This window comes from Delphinapterus leucas, chromosome 12 (genome assembly GCF_059928025.1).
Source record: "Delphinapterus leucas isolate spDelLeu-1000000601 "Yukka" chromosome 12, BTC_Dleu_Yukka2, whole genome shotgun sequence".
In the NCBI taxonomy this organism is placed as follows: Eukaryota; Metazoa; Chordata; class Mammalia; order Artiodactyla; family Monodontidae; genus Delphinapterus; species Delphinapterus leucas.
The window spans coordinates 83,281,803-83,303,756 of record NC_143140.1 but is presented as its reverse complement, the minus strand read 5'-3'; the positions used below and the strand labels follow the sequence as shown (position 1 = coordinate 83,303,756).

The window sequence follows — 21,954 nt, the reverse complement described above, 5'->3', positions numbered from 1 at the left end:
AAATTTTCCATCTAGTCCCACTTTCAGTTGTAGATTGACCCCTTTGCCTTCCCGTCTTTGCTACATTCTCTCCATCCTCACCCTTGCACCTGAGAATGAATGAATGAATGAGACATCTCTCCTCTTCCCTTACCGGATGTTCCAGATCAATAATAGCTAATTGTTGGAAGCTTTCGCGCACTAAGCCACAGCCATGTTTGGTGCCGCTTTTCTGCATTCACATAAGTACTCTATTGCCTCAGTGCCTATCAGACAGCATGGTTCATAATAACAATTACAGGGTGGCTCAAGAGAATTGGGTTCAAATTCCAATCATACCGCATATTTAGTGCCGGCCTTTGGGCCAACCTACCAGACAGCTCTGTGCCTCACTTTGCTCATCTGTAAAATGGGGATAGTAAAATTAAAGTAAAAGAACAGCGCCTGGCACGTAATAGGTACTAGGAAATAATAGTTTCCATTTCCCTTTGTTGAACAGATAATGAATGAACAACTGAAAGAGACATCATCTAACTTCTTTTGCTCTCTGACAGGCTCTCGTGAAGCTTCTCGGCTTCTAGACAGAGGGATCAATTTGCTAATTCAGTAGCTTGGCTCTTCCAAGGCCACTGAGTTATCCTCCCCGCCCTGCTTCTTAATATCTGCCCTCAACCCCCTCATCACGTTGTCTGCACCTAGAACCCCACGACTCTGCTCAGCTACCGTTTACCTGAATCAGACAATTCTTATTCTTGTTCTGGGTTACTAAAGCCGCTCCTGTAATCCTGTAGAATTCCCAAATTTATGTCCCAGAGACACAGAGACGCCTCCCACTCAATGCTCTAATATCCAAACCCCAAACCCTCAGAGTGACTGGCTTTTCCCTCTTGAGATGTTGGAGGTCTACTTAAAGGGATGAAAGGGCAAAGAAAATCAAATATAAATCCCGTCACTCGAACTTGAGTGGATGGAGGAATGATGACAGAAAACCTGGTCTGCAGAGAAGGGTGATGTGAACTTAGCGAATTCTGTTGTAGACTCTGATACACTGTATCTTTTCAGCAATCAATGGGGGAAAAATCAATGGAAAACAAACTATGAATAGAACTAACCAAAAATCAAAATGGCATTACACTAAGGAGTAATGTAATGATATATATCAAATATTAAAGCATATAATCATGTAAGTTATCTCGGAGATTTTAAGTAATTTGAATTATGCATGGATGAAGTCCGAATGTATAACAGTATCCATTTTCTGAGGTTATGATTTACTTTATTTTATTAAATAATGATTCTCTTTCCTTTAGTTGACATGGGCTTACCCAACATTTAAAAATGGTATTGCTCTTTTTGTACTCTAAATACTCTCACATAGTTGAAAATAAAATTCTTCCATGAAATATTTTCCTGGAATATTTTTCTTTTCTTTAAATAATTGGTTTTCCCTCGACAAAATAAAGTGTTATACTACATTACAGCCTCACTGTTAGGAATGAAGAAAGAGGGGAAAATGCAGGAAGACCCACACATACCACAAAAATGGAGAGTATCCAGGTCCTAGAGGAATGGTGAGTGTGATTCACGTTGTAATTGTGTCTTGCATGTACGTGCTGTGTACATCTACCCAATGCTTAAACATAATCTCTTGCTTCCCGGTAACTCCTCAAAATGGTTTTGTGAAATGAATGCATACTTAGTCTGGGAGATCTTATTTTGTGATTGCAACTGCTTTTTATCCCTTTTTTTTTTTATTAGCTCTGTTAAACTATCAGCTAAAACATTGCTTAGGTTTATCCTTCCCTTTCAAAAAACAATGATTGATACATGAATTAACCTCCCCCCGCTAAACTGCCTAGTTCTCTACTTCCCTTTTCTAAAAATATTTTTAAGTTGTTCTTTTTATAGAAGAGCCTAAAACACACACAAAAAAGATATGGAACTACCTAAGTCAGTGAGAAAGGGCACCCAGCTCTTCCTCAGTCCCATTTCCATTGGAAGGGACTCTAATTAAGTATTTTCTCCAAACTGAGAAGTTGAAATGCAGTATCCACAGAATAGAATTAAAATACAAGCAGATTATTTGTATAATGATATGTGCTTTCTTTTTCTACTTCTTATGAGAAGGTTTCAATTTTGATGCTTCATAGTAATTTTTCTGTCTTTTACACTTTTTTTTAAACAAATGAGGAAGTTCAGACATTTTGGAATAATAGCAAATCTATATAAAATATTTGGTCAAAAAGGTAAGAAAAAATAAAATATCAGAATTTTTTGACCAAGCGTATTTTAGGTTGGAAAATTATTAAACAGACGAATGAATGGCAAAGCAAAATCAGGACCAATTTAACCATAAGAATCTCCAAGCTTCTCTCCTTTACGTCTTTGAAGTAATAATTGGTGGTTTCTGCAGGAAAGTAGTCGCTGAAAACCTGAATATAGGTATCTAAAAAGTCCCTGATGTCATTATAATTGTCCTGGGCTTTTTAATTGTGATAACTCCATTCATAGGTAACAATTCGCTCATAAGTTACCAGAATAATTATTAAAGTTTAGGAAAATATGTGACAAGTGCACACAATGTATTCTTATTTTGATTCAGTGAAAAATGAAAAGACAGCGACCAGAGATGAAAAGAGAAACAGTATCTTATGGCTTGGAAATGAAAATCTACATCAGATGCAAATAAAAAAGTTCAGTTTGCCTTTCAAAGTAACGCATAGGCTTGCAGTCGATTGTTTGGGTTCAAAAATGCCCAAGTTTCATTAGGAATCTATGATGACCACGTGCAGAGTGTGTGTAGCCCCTTGCTACTTGAATGCTTGACTCCCTAACACATAGCTTGTACCTACACGAATTTTTGTCAAGACCCAGAAATCTCTAGCCCAGTCCTGGCAGGTGTTTGCCAGGTCAGGCTGGACTGAGTCTCAATGACCACTAGATGGCAGCAATTGAATGGCATTTCTATCTGCAGCTCCCCATCCCCGCACCAAAGTTGCTTTTGATAACGGCCCCGTTCTGTCTCTGCAGCCAAAACCCCACTTCAGATGAAGTCTTGTCCTGGTCTCAAAATTTTGACAAGATGATGAAGGCCCCGGCAGGAAGAAACCTCTTCAGAGAGTTCCTCCGAACAGAATACAGCGAAGAGAACCTACTCTTCTGGCTTGCCTGTGAAGACTTAAAGAAAGAGCAGAATAAAAAAGTAATTGAAGAAAAGGCCAGAATGATATACGAAGATTACATTTCTATACTCTCACCAAAAGAGGTAAAAATCTGGAAAATATTGATGTGAGCTTCTTAGACCAAGGATGAACCTAAAAGGACTTCTGTCCAAATTGAGTAATGAATGCATGGGGTGTGGACAAGCTAGAAGGCTTGTCTGGGTAGATCATCTATATTCCATTCTACCTGAATCTACCTGAACACGTGTTTCAAGGTTAGGTCTCCCCAGTATGCTTTGATCATTTATCTCTAGCTGAATCATGTGACAGTCTACTTGCTTTTCAGAACTACCATTAGGAAGCCTGGTAATACGATTTGCCGTGACTTAAAGTGGAAAAGAAGAACTTACTTTGGGGCAGTGTTTCTCAAAGTGTGATCCCCAGATCACCTGTATAGGAATCACCTGGAGCATTTGTTTGAAAAGCAAATTCTCGAGGCTGACCCAGGACTTCTGAATCTGAATTTTGGGAAATAGAGCCCAGGAATCCATACCTTTAACAAGTTTTCCACATACGTACTAGTTTGAAAACCTCTGGTATAGGGGAAAAAAACGAAAACAAAAGAAACCCTGCCATGTTGATGCTTATGATAGAAGTTTTACAGAACTGAAGTATGACCCTTTAGGACCCATTAATATTCTTGGGGGAGAGATGTGTAATGGCAATCATTTTACTTGTTCTGGTTTTCCTGTTATTTATAAGTGCAAGATATTTTTCCCATTGCCAGAATGTACCTGATAAACAAGGAACCTTCCAAGCAACCGGATTGACACCGTTCCATTAGCTTTCTAAAAATCGGTTTGCTCCTGAGAAACGGTCCCGCTACCAGAATTAACAAGCATTTGGTGAGGGAGGGGCTGAGAGTGTGCCGAGTGACTGAGTTCCAGCAGGGCTTTTCAGAATTTGAACTTAGAATTTCCTAGAATGCCTTCTCTTCTGCACGCCACCCTCTTGCTGTCTTTTCTGTCTCTCTTAAGCCACTGTGATTTTACCTGTGCATTTGACCTGGTGTTCTGACCTGGTGCTGTCTGCCTCCGGACTTTATCCTCCACACCCCTCTCCTGCACGCGGACGTTTATTACATCCCCTAGAGACAGGCATCTGTCTCCTTCAGCGTTTGGTGCGGCCCTTACCTTTAAATCTGTAAGATGAGTTTGCGTCTGGTCTATCAGCTCTGTGCTTGGGATGCTATATAAGCTATTTCACTTCTAATCAGATGTACCTAAGTAATTTTTTAAAGATGTATCCGTTCGTGCCATTGGTATTCCAGAGTACTCCAATAGCACTGTCTCTGCAAAATGAGAAACCTTGAATTGGATACACAAAAGATTGTCTTAATTTTTATTTCCTGCATTAACACAGAAAAAGTATTCATAGAAACAAGGTGGGGAGAAATTTTTCTATAGCCTCAATACATTTATTACTGATGCCACTTTGTATTTCTAACACCATTAAAATTCTGCATCCTAAAAATACATTCTTCAGGTTCTGGTCTCTCTAGAACCTCAGCATCTAACCAGTTCTACTTGAATTTTATTAGTATATTAAGCTCACCTTCATTTTTATTTAATATTGCAATACATGGCAAATATATCAAATAATCCAAATGTGCCCCAAGGTGTGCTTCTCTTGTCCATAAGTACACATAATTACAGAGTCCTTGGGAAGATTATCTATCCCATTTCTCTCCCCCAAATATGTAACATGTATCATTTGAAAATGATTATTGTTTAAATTATCTAGTCCATTCCTTTGTACTATGTATCCTCTTAAAATGATGACTGTCCCATTTTAAAATAATGTTAGTAGAAAAAGTGCTCTCTATATTAAGTACATACAATTCCTTTATTTTACAGTCTCCATGTTCTAATTTTAAGTTTTGATGGGAAACACTTCCCCACTGTTCTCACAGCTCTTGAGTTTCAGATGTTACTCATTGATGGAGCTTTGTAAAATACTTAATTTTCACAAAATTACTTCTTCTCTGGGCCACAGTTTAGAGATATCATAGTTATTGATAACTGAAATATAAATTATTGGATCTTCATTATTTTGCAAAAGTAATGGAGTTTTGTTTTAACCAAATTTCTTTACTTTGAACATGAGTTTCACCAAAAAGTCATTAAAATATTATTTCCTGAATAAGAACATGACCTTTCCTAAATTAAATAGACTAATATTTACTGTAATAGCCTCTCTCCTTTAATATTCTCTAAATACCAGAGGCAGAGGTAAAATTCAAATTTTTATCATTTGGCTACTTGTTTGCTGATATATAAATAATTCTCAACATAGAATCTAAGTGATTGGACTGTATGAAGTACCTCTGTTTAGCCAACTGATGGCTCTCCTGTCAACATAGTAATTACACTTATTATTTAGCAGCAAAATTGAATAAACCCAAAGTAGGCAATTATAAAAGATAATTGTTAAGAAGTTATATTTTAAGCCCACGTATAGATATATTTACTTTTGAACCCAGTCAGATGACTTGACTCACTTATATACTCCCAAAATGGCACTCACTTTCTAGCTATCCCAGGGCCCTTTCCAAAATATTATATCTCACTGACCTTCTATGCAAAAACTTGTCCATTTCTAATCAACAATACACTGCTAACCGTTTAATGATACTGTGTTATCACCCTTCAAGTTTTGTTTTCCACCACTGGAGAGAACACATGTCCCATCCAGAGAGCCCTGACTATACAGTAGTAAGAACACTGAACTAACACTCGGGTGGGCAGATTCTAGTCCATGCTCAGCTCCAACTTAATTGTGTGGCCTGGGATAAATTAGTTCACTTTTTCTGGGCCTCGGTATTCAGTTGATTTGTTTATAAAAATCAAAATTCAAAGGGGCACAGAGGATAGTAAACCAAGTCCAGAATGGCAGCTGTAAGGCCCTTGTGGTACTACTGCATTCTCCCCTCCAAATGTCATGGCCAATTAGTCACGGTCTTCCTCACTGCTGTACCCAGATTCAACCTCAGAGCCTGTCTTAACATGGTGCTCAGAGCAACCACTGCAAGGCCATCGGAGTTGGGAATCTACTTCCCACTTTGGAGCCAGACAATCTGTTTCTACTTAGAATATTTTTAAAGAATATGAACATTTGAATCATTTGTAAAATGGTAATAACTAAGTAACTGAAAATTGTCAGGACTTTATTCTTAACCAGAACCTCAGTTTTCTTCACTAGACTTTCATTTTACTTTAATTAGATTGGGTCATCATGTTGCCCTTTGTTAAATGTTAAGGAGGTCTACATTCTTAATATTATATATACATTGGGGCTTCCCTGGCGGCGCAGTGGTTGAGAGTCTGCCTGCCGATGCAGGGGACGCGGGTTCGTGCCCCGGTCCGGGAGGATCCCACATGCCGCGGAGCGGCTGGTCCCGTGAGCCATGGCCGCTGAGCCTGCGCGTCCGGAACCTGTGCTCCGCAAGGGGAGAGGCCACAACAGTGAGAGGCCCGCGTACAGAAAAAAAAAAAAAAAAAAAAAAATATATATATATATATATATATATATATACACACATAGCATATTTCCTTCATGAAGCCAGAGTGCTGAATGTTACATTTCGTTGTTTTAAGATCATGTTATATGCATTTTTAATAATTTGGATGTTATGTTATAAAACAGATGTTTACAACCAGGAGGCAATATAACTTCCACTCTTGGCATAGCATGCATTTCAAGAGGGGAAATGACCAAATTTTAAATTAAAAAAAAAAAAATCTAAAAACAGACAAAAATAACATTTCTTTCAAAAGTGAATTTTCTTCTTTGTCCTCAAAGGGAAAACAAATGGACGTAATAAAGAGGAATTTAAGACTAATAGTAGGCTTGCTATGCATCACAGATGCCAGTGGCAACTTATATTAAGTATTGAAAAGACAAACCCAGCAAAATAAAGAACTTTAATAAAAAGTTTGCTTAAAAGTTATGACCAACTTAAACAGCATTGAGCTGTTGAATAAAGAAATATCTATAAATGCTGAAACAACTGTAAGACTTATTGGAATTGAAGAAAACTATGTGTGTTCAGATATCTAGTGACAGCATTGTCCTTAACCAGGGCTGTAATCCAGCCCCGCCACTTAACCATCTGTTTAACACTAAGAAACTCACTTCAGTGCTCTGCAGCCTTAGATACCTTGTTCTGTAGAATGCGGGCATGGAAAAAGCTCAAAAACCCACTAAATCTATGACTTTCAGGCTCTGCTGAATGACAGTTTTTATAGTAGTAGGAACTGTTTGCTTCTTCTGATTTCACCCTAAACTTCCAGTTGCTATCAGGGAGAAAAAAGCAAAAAGCCTATTTAAACACCAGAATTATCTAAACATAATGCATATGTGAAAGACACGTGGGTCCTATGTGTGCACATAGACAGATGTTTCTTCGTGCAAAATCATGTGAATTTAGCACTCTCAATAATTTAAATCAGTTTTTCTAAACAGGACTCATGATTGTACTTTCCTAGATTCATTTCTTTGTGCATGCATATTATCATTCAAAAAATATTTATTGAGTACTTCCTATGAGCCAGGTACTGGGCTAGATGTTAGGGATATGATGGTGAACATTGGCCTATACCTTATGGAGCTTTCATTTTAGGAAGACAAACAAATCATGTCAAAAACAAGTAACTAAAAATCGTGATAAACATTATGATGGGGGTGGAGGTCAAATGATGTAGTTAGAATAGGGTTAGTCAGGTAAGGTCACTCTGAGAAGGTAAAATTCAAGTTGATACAAAGTCTAAAGACATTGGGTTTGAGGTGTCATTACACATATGCTCAATTATTACTATCATTACTATTATTACTTTACACTGGGCTTAAACTTTGTTGTTGACAAAATGGTCTTACGTATATTATTACAGTATAAGTCTCACAAGAATCCTTTAGCCTCTAGGACAGATGGCACCATTTTATAGGAAAGGGAATTGATTTTCAAAGAAGTAAAACAAGGATATTAGAATTATATCTGGTAGAGAGAGAACACAACCCTAAGATCTTCTGATTCCAAGTGTGATGCTCTTCCAACTACAATATGCTGATGAGTTGTTCCATTCATGATACTACTATGGATTTCTATGAACCCAAACTTGAACTTGAGACACGATAAGAACTAGTAACCTTAACCACATGTCTGAACCCTCCTTCAGAAACAAGATTAACTTTCCCATCATTTGTACGCCATCAGAAATATGGCTACTCCACTTTATCCTACCAGTGATGTTTGGTCCAAGAAACACATTCCAATAATCAATCTTATTTGTAATTTATAATCATTTTCAGTAGAAATAACCAACACAAAATAATATGACTAAAAACACACGTGGTAAAAGTGTATTAAAACAGATAGGAAAACCAGATAGCCTTCAGATCTGTAAAATTTTACATGAGAAGACCTAATTTAGTTAAAATTATAAAGAACATTTCCAATGGCAAAAACTATAATTGGTAAAATTGAATGTGGACTTATAAAGGAAAAAGAAAAAAATTAATCAGAATTTTACTTAGAAAATAACACTAAGTAAAGCAGCTTCAGTAAAATTAGAAATAAAGTGGAAAAAATGGGAGAAAAATTAAATCATTATGTGTAAAAAAAATTGTTCAAGGTATTAATTGACTTCGGAGGGTCTTTATGAGAGTAAAAGACTTTTAGTGGTAATTCATCATCTTCAGTACAATTCCACCGAAAAAATGTCCAAAGAGTCAACATTTCCATGATGACTAGAAGGGGAAGACGGTCAAAACTTGGTGTGCTCCCTTTTGCCAATACTGACCTATTTTACATGAGTTGGCTCCACTGCTAGGAAATCTATCAAGCATAATATTTAATTCAATTTGACGCATGTTTGCCCAACCACACTAGAAAGATTTCTGTTTTCACCCTCCCCACTTTACCCCCCATACTCTTGTTGAACCTTTAGCTTTCATTTCATTTTCCCCCCAATTAGTTTGTGGAGTTGCTGGTGCATATTTTTATGTTTGCACGCCACGTGCTTTTCTTCTTCTCTGTCTCCTACTCCCTGTGGGAATGGATGCTTCCAAGTTCATTGAGTCCTGTCACAAAGTCACTTATGCCTTTTTAAAGCTTCAGTTACCACCTCTCAACACTGCCAACATTTCCAGCACTGCTAAAACTGCCAGTTAAATGCTGCCAAGTCTCTCAGTGCCCTCTTGTGCCCTGTCCCACAGTAGTAGATCGTTTTTTAACTGTTATTGCTGCACTGCGTCCCTCCCTTCACCCCACCTAAATGGGAGTCTGTGAGGACTGAGTAAGAAAAGAATTTCCATTGCCCAAGGATAGCTCTTGTCTTGTGCTACTCAACTTTCTCTTCCCCTAGCATGAGTTCTTTATAGGAAACTCCTCAGTCCTATGCATTGGCCTTACAAGCCATCCAATCATGGGTGAATCCTAGGGTGACAATGGCTCAGGCCCATGCTGGGATCCACCCACACTAACTTGTATTATAGATGTTCCACAATCGAAGCACAAAGATCCTACAAGATGAAACTATAGACTGTTATGCTCATGGGGTTTATCCTTGTTGTTTGACACTTGTTTTGACTGACAGACAACGTTTTCAAACAAACAACCAGATATTTAGGAAAATATTTTATTTTTCAAATGGAAATAGCAAATGTGTTTTTGTTACAGATTACTAATGTTGAATGGTACTACTTTCTGTACTGCATTTCACTACTGTTTTTAATTAGCCAAGAAAATGTTTTAATTATACAGTGAAGACTCAACACATTTACTAATTTAAATTATTTTATTTCACTGTCTTCAGATAACTAATATTATTCCAGCTACTGATAAACTGTTATCAGTTTATCACATGTTAAATATGTTAATTATATGTGTTAGGGAACATATATGTTAAATAGCATATATTTCATTATGCTATTCTTTAAGAAATAAATGACCTCTTTATCACTAATCTAATGTTTCTCTCTCCAATGAAAGAAAAATTTCCCAAGTTTGAAAGTAAGAGCACCATTTACAAAAATAGTAGAATATGTTTGTTAAGATTCACTTGACCATAACACCACATTTCAGAATAAGATCTATCACTTTAAACTCCAATGTCAATATTTTCCTTTTGAGTAGAAAAACTAATGATATTTTTAAAGAGAAAGCTTAGATAAAAATTCTGTACTTTTTATTACTTGGTACTTGACGATGACCTCTTATGGCAGTAACACAGAGAATAAAATGTAAACGATCCATTTCCAGAACATCTTTTCTTTTTTTCTTTAGAATTTAGAGAGAAGAATATACAGTTCAGCCAAGAAACGTTTAATTTTTTCTATATATGTTAGTCTAGCTAAACCACAGAAATTTAGTCTGGATCACCATTTCCCGACACATCCTCCCCTAGCAGCCATCCCTGGTGTATATCAAGGAACCCAACACCACATGGGCTGTTGAGCTCAGGCATCTGGGGACACCAAATGGAATATGAGTGGCTTCCGTCATTGGGACTGTTTCAGATCCCAGGCTTAGTCCAAACAGTGGGTGGGAAAAGAAGCCGAAACCAAAAAGGCTTTTGCAAAATGCTTGTGACGAAACGTTCAGCTATAAATATGAAAGGTTTGTATAGACTTGAGTACATCATGAGACAAATAACTGTGGATCACAATGCCCTAGTCTTTGTTCAACAGTGAGAACTATGGACACCAATCAAGACTCTGAGGTGGTTTTCCTCTTAGAGGGTGTTGCTAACATGTCATTTCAGAGCAGGCCTTAGTTCTTTTCCCAGAGTGTACATTTATTGGTATTTAATTTCCCCCCCTTCCCATTTCAACATGCTCTACCAGTTCCAACCAGATTAGCATTTAGGGAGGAAAAAAACAAAACAAAACAAAAAACAGAACTGAATCACTTGCAGAATTTAATTTCTTTACACTTTTCAAATAACACTGTATGATTAATGGGTACTCTGAATTCCTACTTACATTTCTCCTTTCAGAGATTGAATTTCAAGTAAATATTCTGCTTAATCTTTAGTACAGAGACCTTTGGATGTATTCCCAAGTATGGGCTACAGAGTGTCCTATGCCATGCCAGGTAGATAGAAGAGCTGAAGAGTGTGTGCTGTCGTTCTGCTCTGTTCAGCCCTTCCACATTCCTGGTGTCCTCCTTCTGACACGGGAGGACTTGTTGGGATTTGAAACTATCGGGAATCAGCACTTGATATACGTGTTAAGTTTTGACAGAGAACTACTCTCCACCAGATTTTTGCCTTGTTCCATCAAGAGAGTTATTACCCCAGCAGTCTCATAATAGGAGGACGTCAATTTGTATTCTGGCCAGGGAATTCTCTAGCACCGCAACAATGAATAGAAATTGTCAAAAAAACTCCTGAGTGAATGCGTAGAAAAGATACATCCAAGTAAGCCAAGATATCTGAACTAAAATTCTGGTTTAAAAGTTGGTTTTTGTTTGTTTAATTCAACTTTTGAAGGAGAAAAGTATGCAGGGTTATTACGTAACCTTTGAAAACATAACCTCAAGATTTTGTTTTTTTGTTTTTGTTTTTTTTTGTTTTGCGGTATGCGGGCCTCTCACTGTTGTGGCCTCTCCCGTGGCGGAGCACAGGCTCCGGAAGCGCAGGCCCAGCGGCCATGACTCACGGGCCCAGCCGCTCCGCGGCATGTGGGATCTTCCCGGACCCGGGCACGAACCCGCATCCCCTGCATCGGCAGGCGGACTCTCAACCACTGCGCCACCAAGGAAGCCCCTAACCTCAAGATTTTAGAGTTATTCTGTGAGGTTCCTCTGAAATGTCATGAATCTATACTTACTTAGTTGAGATCTTTTGAAAAAATATTATTTAATGTATCTGCTCTTATTTCTTTTTAGGTCAGCCTCGATTCTCGAGTTAGAGAGGTGATCAACAGAAATCTGTTGGATCCCAATGCTCACATGTATGAAGATGCCCAACTTCAGATATATACCTTAATGCACAGAGATTCTTTCCCAAGGTTTTTGAACTCTCAGATTTATAAGTCATTTGTTGAAAGTACTGCCAGCTCTACTTCTGAATCTTAATTTTTATTTTTAAAAAATCATTTTGGAGGGCTGGGATGAGAAATAAAAGTAGTTAAATAACACCTGAAACTGAGTTCCTGGAGAACTACAGTTTAGCATTCCTCAGGCTACTGTGAAAATACAACCATATGGTCTTTGTCTCCATTTTGTATCAAGGAGTTACGTTTGGAGAAAATACCACCTGAAACAATGAATTGCCAAATTAAGTTTGTTTCATTCAACACGCATTCTACTTGCAAGCAAACTGTATTTGTAGTCCTATGAACAGTCTCCTAGTGTATCCAGAGACTGCATGTGCAAAGTAAAACTGCTTCATTTGCCATGTAGTTGTTGTTAATATTTAAGCCAATGGCATAACTTATATCTGTATTTAAGGACTTTTGTGCAATATGGTCTTATAGAAATAATTGCCAAAAAGTTGGCTGTGGTTTGCATTTTTAAATATAATCTAAGACAGAAAAAGCCAATTTTTAAATTGTAACTATGATATTCAACATGCTATATACTGTGTTCAGTACACTAATTTTGAAGCCAATATTTCTGTACATGAAAAAAGAACTATTTATCTCTGTTTGTTGGAAAATCCTAATGGGGAATTCCTCTGGTTGTTCACTGCCAAAACTGTGGCATTTTCATTACGGAAGAGTTTTCTTCATATATATATATATATGAAGAAAAGAGAAAAAAAAAGCACAAAACAATCTGAAGATATTCTATCTCAAAGACAAATCAAAGAGTGATATTGTTTTTAACTGTAATAGAGGAAAATGAATCTATGTATCAGATGTCCAATACTGTAATTAATTTATTAAAGACTGGCTCTCCAGTTCTAAAATGGTTGTGTAAAGTATGTACTTTAGCAAAAAAAAATAATAAGCTTGATAACTTAGTTTTGGAATATAAAGAAAGGATTTAATAAAGGAATGCCTATATGTAGCATCATAAAACTTTTGATGAATAGCATCTGTGCTGTGGCATATTTTCCTTGAAAGTGAAATCCAAGAAAAGCTAAGTTTTTAAGCAAGAAAAGTTTTATAGGGGTTCTCTAGAAGACAATTCTCTACTTCAGACCTTAACTGTTTTCACATAGTATCTTTAAAATGACTTATTTAAAAAATGTTAAAACCAAACCATTCTGATCCATAATTGAAAGGCAGTACAGTGCTCAAATCTTTTAGCTGCCGTATTATTTTTTATATGTACTACTAAATCTTTAAGACAAAAAATACTTGCCTGACATTGGCACGTACTTTTGACATTCAAGAAAACAGTATCCTATCTCGCACACACACACAAAAGTCAGTGTCATATTTATATCAAGGTGTTACATTTGAATATTAACATCCCCTGGAGGCTATTTTTTTAATCTTAAACTTAATAAATATTGAGTAACCTAAAATGAAAGTTTTAAACATATTTATATCCACTAAGAATACTGGCCTTATATTAAGGATATTAAAATTATAAGTTTCCTTTGTCATTTTTTTAACTACCTCTCATTTTTTTAATTTATTAAAGTTTTTTTAAAAAAATCAAGTTTGGGGTTTTCTTTTTAACATTTATTTTACTTGAAAGGTTGACATCGTAATTTTCTTTTTCCATAAACTTAAAACATTTCAAGAATTGCTTTTTTAAGTGACTTTGATTTTCTAACTTATACAGAATTCAGGAGATATGATTAAAAGGGCTATTATCTATTCCCTATGCAAATATTTTAACTGTTGCAGTGTTTGACAAAATGGGATTTAAAAAAAAAAGTTTGCAGAGTAGAAAACAAAACGTTTCTGTTTACACTGGCGTTGCTGACTATCCTACTATATTCAGCACTTTTAAATACATTATTTATGAAAATGTAGTTAAAATACAAGATAGAAAATATTTATAATAATTATTTCTTTTAACAAATGCGTGTTTCTGTCTGAAAGTGTTAGTGTGTTAAGACATGCTTTATCCATGTCAATTAGATATTTACTATTTGAACAATAGTTTTCAGTAATATGGTGAAAAAGATAGCTATGAAGATGTTTACAAAATGTCGTATTTTTTTCCTAACGAGTGAAGAAAAAGCTAAAAGAATAATCATCACTTCTATTGTGAAGTTTATTGTTCCTAAATTATCTAATTTTTTTCTTGATTAGAATTGTTATGCTACTATGCTGTATACACATATATGTTGTAATATCATACTTGTTGCTGTGTTTGAGGCACATGACTAGAAAATATGTAATATGCTATGATACACTGCATGCATCAATCTTTTTAAATGTAGACTTTATATTCTTGTTGTTACTATATATGATGGTGACTTGTTAGTCGTAAGTTATCTTTATAAGATACTTTGGACTATTAGATGAATTGTCTGTTTGACAATACCTTTAATATTTTACCAAATGTAAAAGATAAGGGCCCTTATAAAGAGTCCTAATCTCTAACTCTGGGCATTTGTAGTATACAGATTTTGAAGCTAGTATATCCTTTTGAAATCTGATTAGGAAGTTGTGTTGAGAATGATTCTAGAGTAGATTTACACATCAGATGTTACGTGAGATTTCCCTGCTAAATTCCTATTTTCAGGGGAGGGGAGTGTTTCTCTTTTAATTTCAAAATGTTTAAAGTTTCCATGTAAGAGTATGTCTGTGTACTTGCAACTCTACCAATTTTTAAAGTATGGTATAATTCCTTCAGTTTTAATTACAGAGCTATAATAAACAAAAAAAAGCCCTCAACTGGTGTCTATGCTACCATTCCAAGAGCACAATATTTGTTTTGGTAGAGTTTGATTTTTCCTAGTGAGTAAATTCCTCCCTGGGGAAAAATTAGCACTTTAGAAGGTACACTTTATATTTTACATTGCCAAGATATCTTTGTATACTGTTAGAATCTGCTAATGCACACAGAAAGAGGTTAATGCTCTTTAAATAATGCCTAACTTCAGATGTGTCTATAATGAAAAGTAGAGGATATAGATTATATATGAATATGTATACATATATTTATATAAATTGGAGAGATTTCTTCAGAGATGGATCTTGAACATAGATCACACTAATAATGAATGCATGATGCTTCTTTACTCTGGATAACTATTATTATGTTACCTAAAGGTAATACAGATGTCCCGACAGTGTTATAGGGCAGCTCTAAGCACAGCAGGTGCACTGGCAAGAGAACAATAGCAAAACACAATCTTGATATCAACACTATGAAGTGCAAAAATCAAGACCATAATGTGGTCCTTTTTTTTCAATTTTAAAATATGTACATAGGATGACCAGTTCTGATATTTGGTCATGGTGCATGGGGTGTTTATTCGTATCCTTTAATGCTGCCTAGATTCTTACTTGTGGAATGAAATGTGTATCATATATTTACCTGATAGTTCAGTTTTGCAAAAAGATTGTAGAAATAAGTAAATAGTATTTATTTATTAGGGGCAAAAAAATACACTTTCACCCCATTAAGCTGATTTAAAATAACACCTGATTCTTATTTTTTGAATTTATCCATTTTTTTCTATACACTTTTAACTTACATTGAAAAAAATGTCATATTGTAATTGTAACAAACTACATTTGCAAAAAAATGCAATATACCAGATGTGTTGAGGAAGAAATATACAAGGAAGAAATTTAACATACAATCAGAAAATAGGAAAATAAGCCACCTAAAATTTCTTAGGTCCAAAATGTCTATAGATAGAACCCTGTCAAACTTGAGTTTTGAAAACTTTGCATTAGATACATTGGCAAATTATTCTGAAAAGTGGTAAAGATATTTCCAGAATTTTTTTTGCCTGTGTATTTATGTTGACAGTTTATGACCTTAATTTTCATAGTTTTCAGACACTTATATTTGCATGCTCTTTTCAGTTTTTAAAAAATTTCTGACCAATATGTTTGTTCTCCTGAGAAAACAATACTCAATCTGCAAAAAGTTTAGTTATTCCTTACTTGCTGCAACTTCAAATATTTACCAATGAAACTGATACCAAAAACTTGCTTCAGATCTTCTCTGCAACACTCTTAGTAGTATCCTTGCAACACACAACAGTGCACAGAGCGATAAGTTTTGTTTCCAGATACCAGCCTTTAATTATAAATTTGGTTTCAAGTTACGTTTCTGTCTCATATGACTTTGGGCAAATCACTTATCCTCTCTGAGCCTGTTTCTTTATCTTCAAATGAGGAATATAATAATTTACAGGATGGCCATGGGAATGAAATAAACATGGAAAGAATGAAGTGTTACATATGATATTACTATTTTATCAAAGTTCTCCAGCTCAATAATAATTCCCATTTTCAAGAATGTATGTATTAAATGCCATTTTAATGCACTTTCCCCCGATTTTTTTCAAACTATACTTTAAAAATCTGATTTAATTATTCATTAAAAAATACAAGCAAGCTTATTTTAAGACAGAGGAATATATGAATATGTTATTGCTTTGTTCAATAATGTGATTCAAAATCACTGTTCTCAGTTCACCAACATCACACTGAAGCTACAAACAAGAAGTATGTTTCTTTCAATGACACACACACAGATATATTTAGATGTGCATATGCATATGTGTGAGTGTGTGTATAATATTGTAGGTTTAAATCAAAGTTTAAATAAGAGAAATCATTTGAAAATTTTATTTCCACAGGAAATAAAACATTCCCAAGGATAGGAAGAATATAAATATCAGTTAATTTGCCAAACAAATATGTGGTGGTTAGAGGTAAAACTAAACCAAAAGAGACTGGCCTGTAGAAAACATTGACTGGCACGGAACAGAAAGCATTCTTTTTACTATTAAGGAAGTATGATTTTTTAAATAATTTTATCATGAAAATAAGTAAATAAAAGGCAGTTGTATGTTCATAAAAGTTTTCATTAAACCTTTTATTTTAGAATAGTTTTAGATTTACAGAAAAATTCCAAGGATAGTATAGATAGAACCCATATATGACACACCCATGAAACATTTGTCACAATTAATGAAACAATATCAATGCATTATTAAGTCTACACTTTATTTAGATTCCCTTAGCTTTTAACTGTCTTTTTTCTGTTCCAGGATTCAAGATGCCACATTACATTTAGTCATCATGTATCCTCTTAGCTGTGACATTTTCTCAAACTTTTCTTGTTTTTGGTAACCTTGATAGTATTGAGTACAGGTCTAGTATTTTGTAAGATGGCCCTCAACTGGAATTTGTCTGATCTTTTTCCCACGATTAGACAGGTGTTACCAGTTTTTGGAAGAAAGACGGCAGAAGTGCCATTCATATCACACCATTCAAAGGTACATACCATCATTCATTACGACTTATTATTGTCGATGTTGAACTTCATCACCTGGCTGAGGTAGTGTCTGTTAGGTTTTTCCACTGTAAAGTGATACATTTTTTAAGAGGGTATACTGGACGTAAATTTACTGGACATTTACACTGAGATAAAAATATTCTGAGCAGATTCCTCAGCATTGCTACTAGGTTCCATTAAATGACTGCTAACCAATACTATGAAGAAAATATAATGAACTGGAAATTGATACGGGAAAGTAAAACTCCAAAATGGTGTTAGCTTGAACATTCACTTAAAGGAGGTGAAAGTTAACTTTTTCCCTTGAACTACCTGTATGATTACCTTAATCCTCTGCATCCCTTGGATAGTGAAGATTTTAGTTTTACTGTCATAAAAGGTAATCTAAATTGATGATGATTTTGCTGAGTACTTTTCTATATTGCCTTCCACTGAACAATGAACACTGAATACTGGAATAATGTAAAAGGCTTGATTTTTCCCCCCTTGCTTTAAACTATTTGTCATAAATACAGTGTATCTTGTATATGATTTTAGGGTGTTTGCTAAATATTAAAAAGTATTTCAATGTGTTTGGTTCTGTAAAGTTTATATTGAACGTGTGTAATTTTTTCTACCATGTTCATTGTACTTAATAATCTATATCCATATCTTGGACTTTACCAATATTTATTAGTGGACCATAAAGAAATTTTGAATGCATGAATATAACTTGAGATGCCATGTTTGGTTATTTTGCAATGCCAGAATAACTGTAGGTACTTATAAATTGAATAGATAATCCAGATTATTTTTCCACCAACTTAAGTTGTTTTGGGTTTTTATGCCCCCTTCCTTGAATCTATTTTATTATTTTACCTATGTACAATATCAGACTTCCTGAAAATGCTAGAATTTTCAACATGTAATAGAATTTAAGCATGACCATAATGGAAAAAAATGCAGAAATCTCGAACAGTGTATATTTCTTTGAGTTTTCAAAGTAAAACTAAAGCTGTTTTCATTTGACTATATTGTGGAAACCTATGGATATTATTGTAAAATGCACATGCATTACACTGACTTTTTAAAAATGTTTTGAATAAAGAATTCACCAATGTATCCTTAGAAAAGTTACTGTTTCCTCATTGGTGTAACACTATAGGAGTAAAGGTGCACTTAATTATGTTGCTTAAATTGCTTACACATCTGAGGGAAAATAATTGCTGGCAGGATTCTTTACATAGTTCTATAAGGTTATCACTTGTTACATTTTTGCACCTTTTATAAATAATAAACTATACTCTTGAAATAACTCGTTTTGAGAATTCAGCTGAGAGATTTATGTTGAGTTCAAGTAGCTCCCACAATTTCTATGCTTAAACTAATATTCAAAGTTGAGTTTAGACTTGGAAAAAAACTATTCCTAAAAGAGATACAGACAACCTAATCAGTCCTGTTCTATACTCGGATTAGAATTTTTAAAATTGGGTTTGGATCACTTTTAAAGCAAAACAATTTTATAAAGTAGTGTGGCTTAATACACATTCAAAGTGAAAGAAGATTTGAGTTAGTTGAAGCTTCTAAGTGGCAAAACCTATTTTTGTTCTATACTATTTGGAGAGTCAGCTCATTCTACTTTGCATTTGTATATAGAGAGCAAAGAAACGATGCAAGCTCATTTTATAAGAATTTATACTTAACCTCAACAATTCTGATTAGATGACTTAAGAATGACTTAACCTTGTCAAGGGCTCCCGTATTTTACCATTTTTTTACAAGAATAAGTAAGAAGATTTTGGGTATATTAGGTCTCTGTACAGTTACACCACCACTTAGTAAATCCTGCTCAAACCAGTTAGGTAGAGGGAGTTCCCAGATTGGACGTTCAGCCCTTGCATCGTCAGGCCTGTCTAGATTGTATCATTCCCTCATATACATTCCTCTGGTGGGCTATGAAAAGGTCTTTTGAAAAATGCAAAAGCATTATACCAGTAAACTTAAGTATTCCTGGCACTAATCCACTCTCAAGTTTGGGGGTGGAGGTTGGTGGTTTTGGGGAGACGGGGCTACCGGAGGCGGGGCTCTGAAGGCTTTGCTGGGCTGTGATTAGTTGCAACATGGAACGGCTCAACCACCTTAAAAAGAAGCTAACAAGCAATAAGTGAGAATGGGCATGAGACTCGGTGTGGAAGGAAGCCGTTTTAAAGCAGGTAAATTAAGTGGCAGATAAAGGGCAGGAAAGCAGACTGCTAAATCACTCGTGGTTGCCTTCGAGTCTACTTGTCACGTCTTTGTTAATACGAACCTTAACCACCGTCGAAAAGAGAAACATGAGCAGGAAAATTGGAAGAGTAAACACACGTACACACTGATAACCATCCTACAAGTCGCTCTTGGAGACGACAGTCCAGGCTGGCAAGAGAGAGGACAACCGTGCTGTGACCTCAGCCCCTATAGCGGACAGTAGGCTGCCCTCCATTGCTGTACTTTAAATTCTGAGAGCTTGGGAGACAAATCTTCGACGTCAGAAAACGTAACGACAACCTGTTGCTTTCTCCTTCCGGTCTAACACTCCGCCCCCGCTCGTTCAAGGAGGCGTGTCTGACCTTGCCTTTAGAGGAGGTGCCCGAGGTCTCTCGGACCCTCCCCTATCGCTTCCGGCTCTGCCCCTCAACTTCCGTCCTCCCCAAATAATACAGCGTTTAATAATAATTGGCCGGAAGTTCCCAACCAGGCTTCCGGGAGGCCCTTTTAAACGTGCGCGTGCGCCGAACGGGGCTTGGCTAGGTCTCGCCCCTATTGCCAAGCTGCGCGGTGTCGCGAGACTTGCTCCGTCCGGAATTTCCGGCCCTTGTCCGCTTCGGACATCCGGCTGTAGCTATGCGGTCAAGGTTTCTTCGGAGCGCTTTTCGGTGGGCCCGGCAGGCTGCTGGCCCGGCCCGCCGACACGTAAGCTGCGGTAGCCTTCCACTGGAGGAGCTATTCGCCCGCGGCGGACCCCTACGGACCTTCCTCGAGCGCCAGGTAGGGTCTGAAGTCCAGTTGCAGGTCAGGCGGCCTGAGCTGGTGGCGGTGGCCAAGCTTCTGAACGAGAAGGAACAGGAGCTGCAGGAGACCGGGCACCTGCTACACGGTAAGGGCCGTGCCTAGGGGAGCGGAATTCAGAGCAGATTCTTGACTCTTCATTTGCCCTTGCCACTAAGCCGCTGCTCAGATGTCCACACTCTCTCCGAGTCTGAAGTCTTTGCTCGGTTGCAGCCCTTTTTGATTGCATCAGAGATCAAGGCATCTGAGTTCTTGTCCCATCCTCTCCTTGGGCTCCCTTGACAGTGCTCTGCGCCCTTTTACAAAACTTAAGTTGACCTTTATTGGTTGCGTATTTAATAGCAGGAGATTAGCTCGCCAGACAGATAAGGCACTAGTCCTGTTATGGGCTCGAGAGCAGCGTTTCTAAGTGTGGTACAGGGACCACCCGCAAAAGTGACAGAAGAGGTTCGTGCTAAGTAAACCCAGACTCGGAATCTGAGACCTAGAAACATGCGGTTTTAACAGATTTCCCAAGTGATTCTTGTCCATTCGAATCTGGATGGGGCCTATGTTTCTGCATTTGCACAAGCTTCTGGGGATGCTTAGTTGCTGGTCTGTGGCCCACACTTTGGAAAGGCTCTAGAGAGGGTCACAATCTATTGGGGGCAAGAAAGTTAATTATAATACAGATGATAAGTGAAAATATATATCAATAAAAACCTAGGAGAGCAAGGAGAACTTGTTGGGAAAGACTTGTACAGGGATAAAGGCCCACCCTTAGATGATTTAATAATAATTTAACCTTTATTGATCCTTTGCCATATTCCAGGCTTTGCTTAGCTTCCTTTATCTAATAACTCATACAATTCACGTAATAAATTATGAAGTAGGTTCTATTAGCCTCATTCAACAGAAGAGGAACCTGAGACATAAAGATAAAATAACTCAGCTCGGGTGACACCACTTGTAAGGAAGGAATGGAGCTTGGATAGGACTGACCCCAAATCTCATGCTCTTAATCACTGAACTCTATGTTAACCAAGAAAGGGGAGCTTGGAACCATTTTGTAAGGGGGCTCAAGTACTAACCTACAAAGTTTGATTTCATCCTGTTGGCAGAATCCAGCCAGCAGAAGCTTTCAGATTCGGAGTGAATGATAGGAATAGCTTTCTTGCTTAGGAATCTTGATTGGTGGCAGTTTAGAAGCAGCCTGGAATAGGACTGAAGATGCCATGGAAAATGGGAGACTAATGCAGTTGTATAGTTGTGACATAGTATCCTTTGGGAAAAAATTAAATCGGTTTCATTCCTTAAGCAAAGCTTAAAGTCCAAGTAGCAGCCACAAAGCCTTAATAT

At 36.6% G+C, this 21,954-nt stretch overlaps 2 protein-coding genes and 1 long non-coding RNA gene across 5 annotated transcripts in view; 2 read left to right on the top strand and 1 right to left on the bottom strand.

The window, feature by feature from the left end:
- Nucleotides 1–18,883, top strand: part of RGS17 (regulator of G protein signaling 17) — an 87,935-nt gene extending 69,052 nt beyond the window's left edge. For 2 of the 3 annotated variants that reach the window (XM_022559674.3, XM_022559657.3), the window contains exons 3-5: nucleotides 1,461–1,550; nucleotides 3,010–3,244; nucleotides 12,088–18,883. In XM_022559674.3, coding sequence (XP_022415382.1) covers nucleotides 1,461–1,550; nucleotides 3,010–3,244; nucleotides 12,088–12,276 — 514 coding nt within the window. In that variant the 3' untranslated portion in view covers nucleotides 12,277–18,883. The remainder of the gene's footprint in view (nucleotides 1–1,460; nucleotides 1,551–3,009; nucleotides 3,245–12,087) is intronic. The other variant, XM_022559666.3, reaches the window with a different exon arrangement.
- The window catches only part of LOC149747915 (uncharacterized), a 35,806-nt gene continuing 15,249 nt past the window's right edge, over nucleotides 1,398–21,954 (bottom strand). Inside the window, exon 2 of the long non-coding RNA XR_016395258.1 lies at nucleotides 1,398–21,254. This is a non-coding gene — a long non-coding RNA (uncharacterized LOC149747915). The remainder of the gene's footprint in view (nucleotides 21,255–21,954) is intronic.
- Nucleotides 20,334–21,954, top strand: part of MTRF1L (mitochondrial translation release factor 1 like) — a 9,825-nt gene continuing 8,204 nt past the window's right edge. The window contains exon 1 of the mRNA XM_022559638.3: nucleotides 20,334–20,704. Within this exon, the coding sequence (XP_022415346.2) occupies nucleotides 20,452–20,704 (253 nt within the window). The 5' untranslated portion in view covers nucleotides 20,334–20,451. The remainder of the gene's footprint in view (nucleotides 20,705–21,954) is intronic.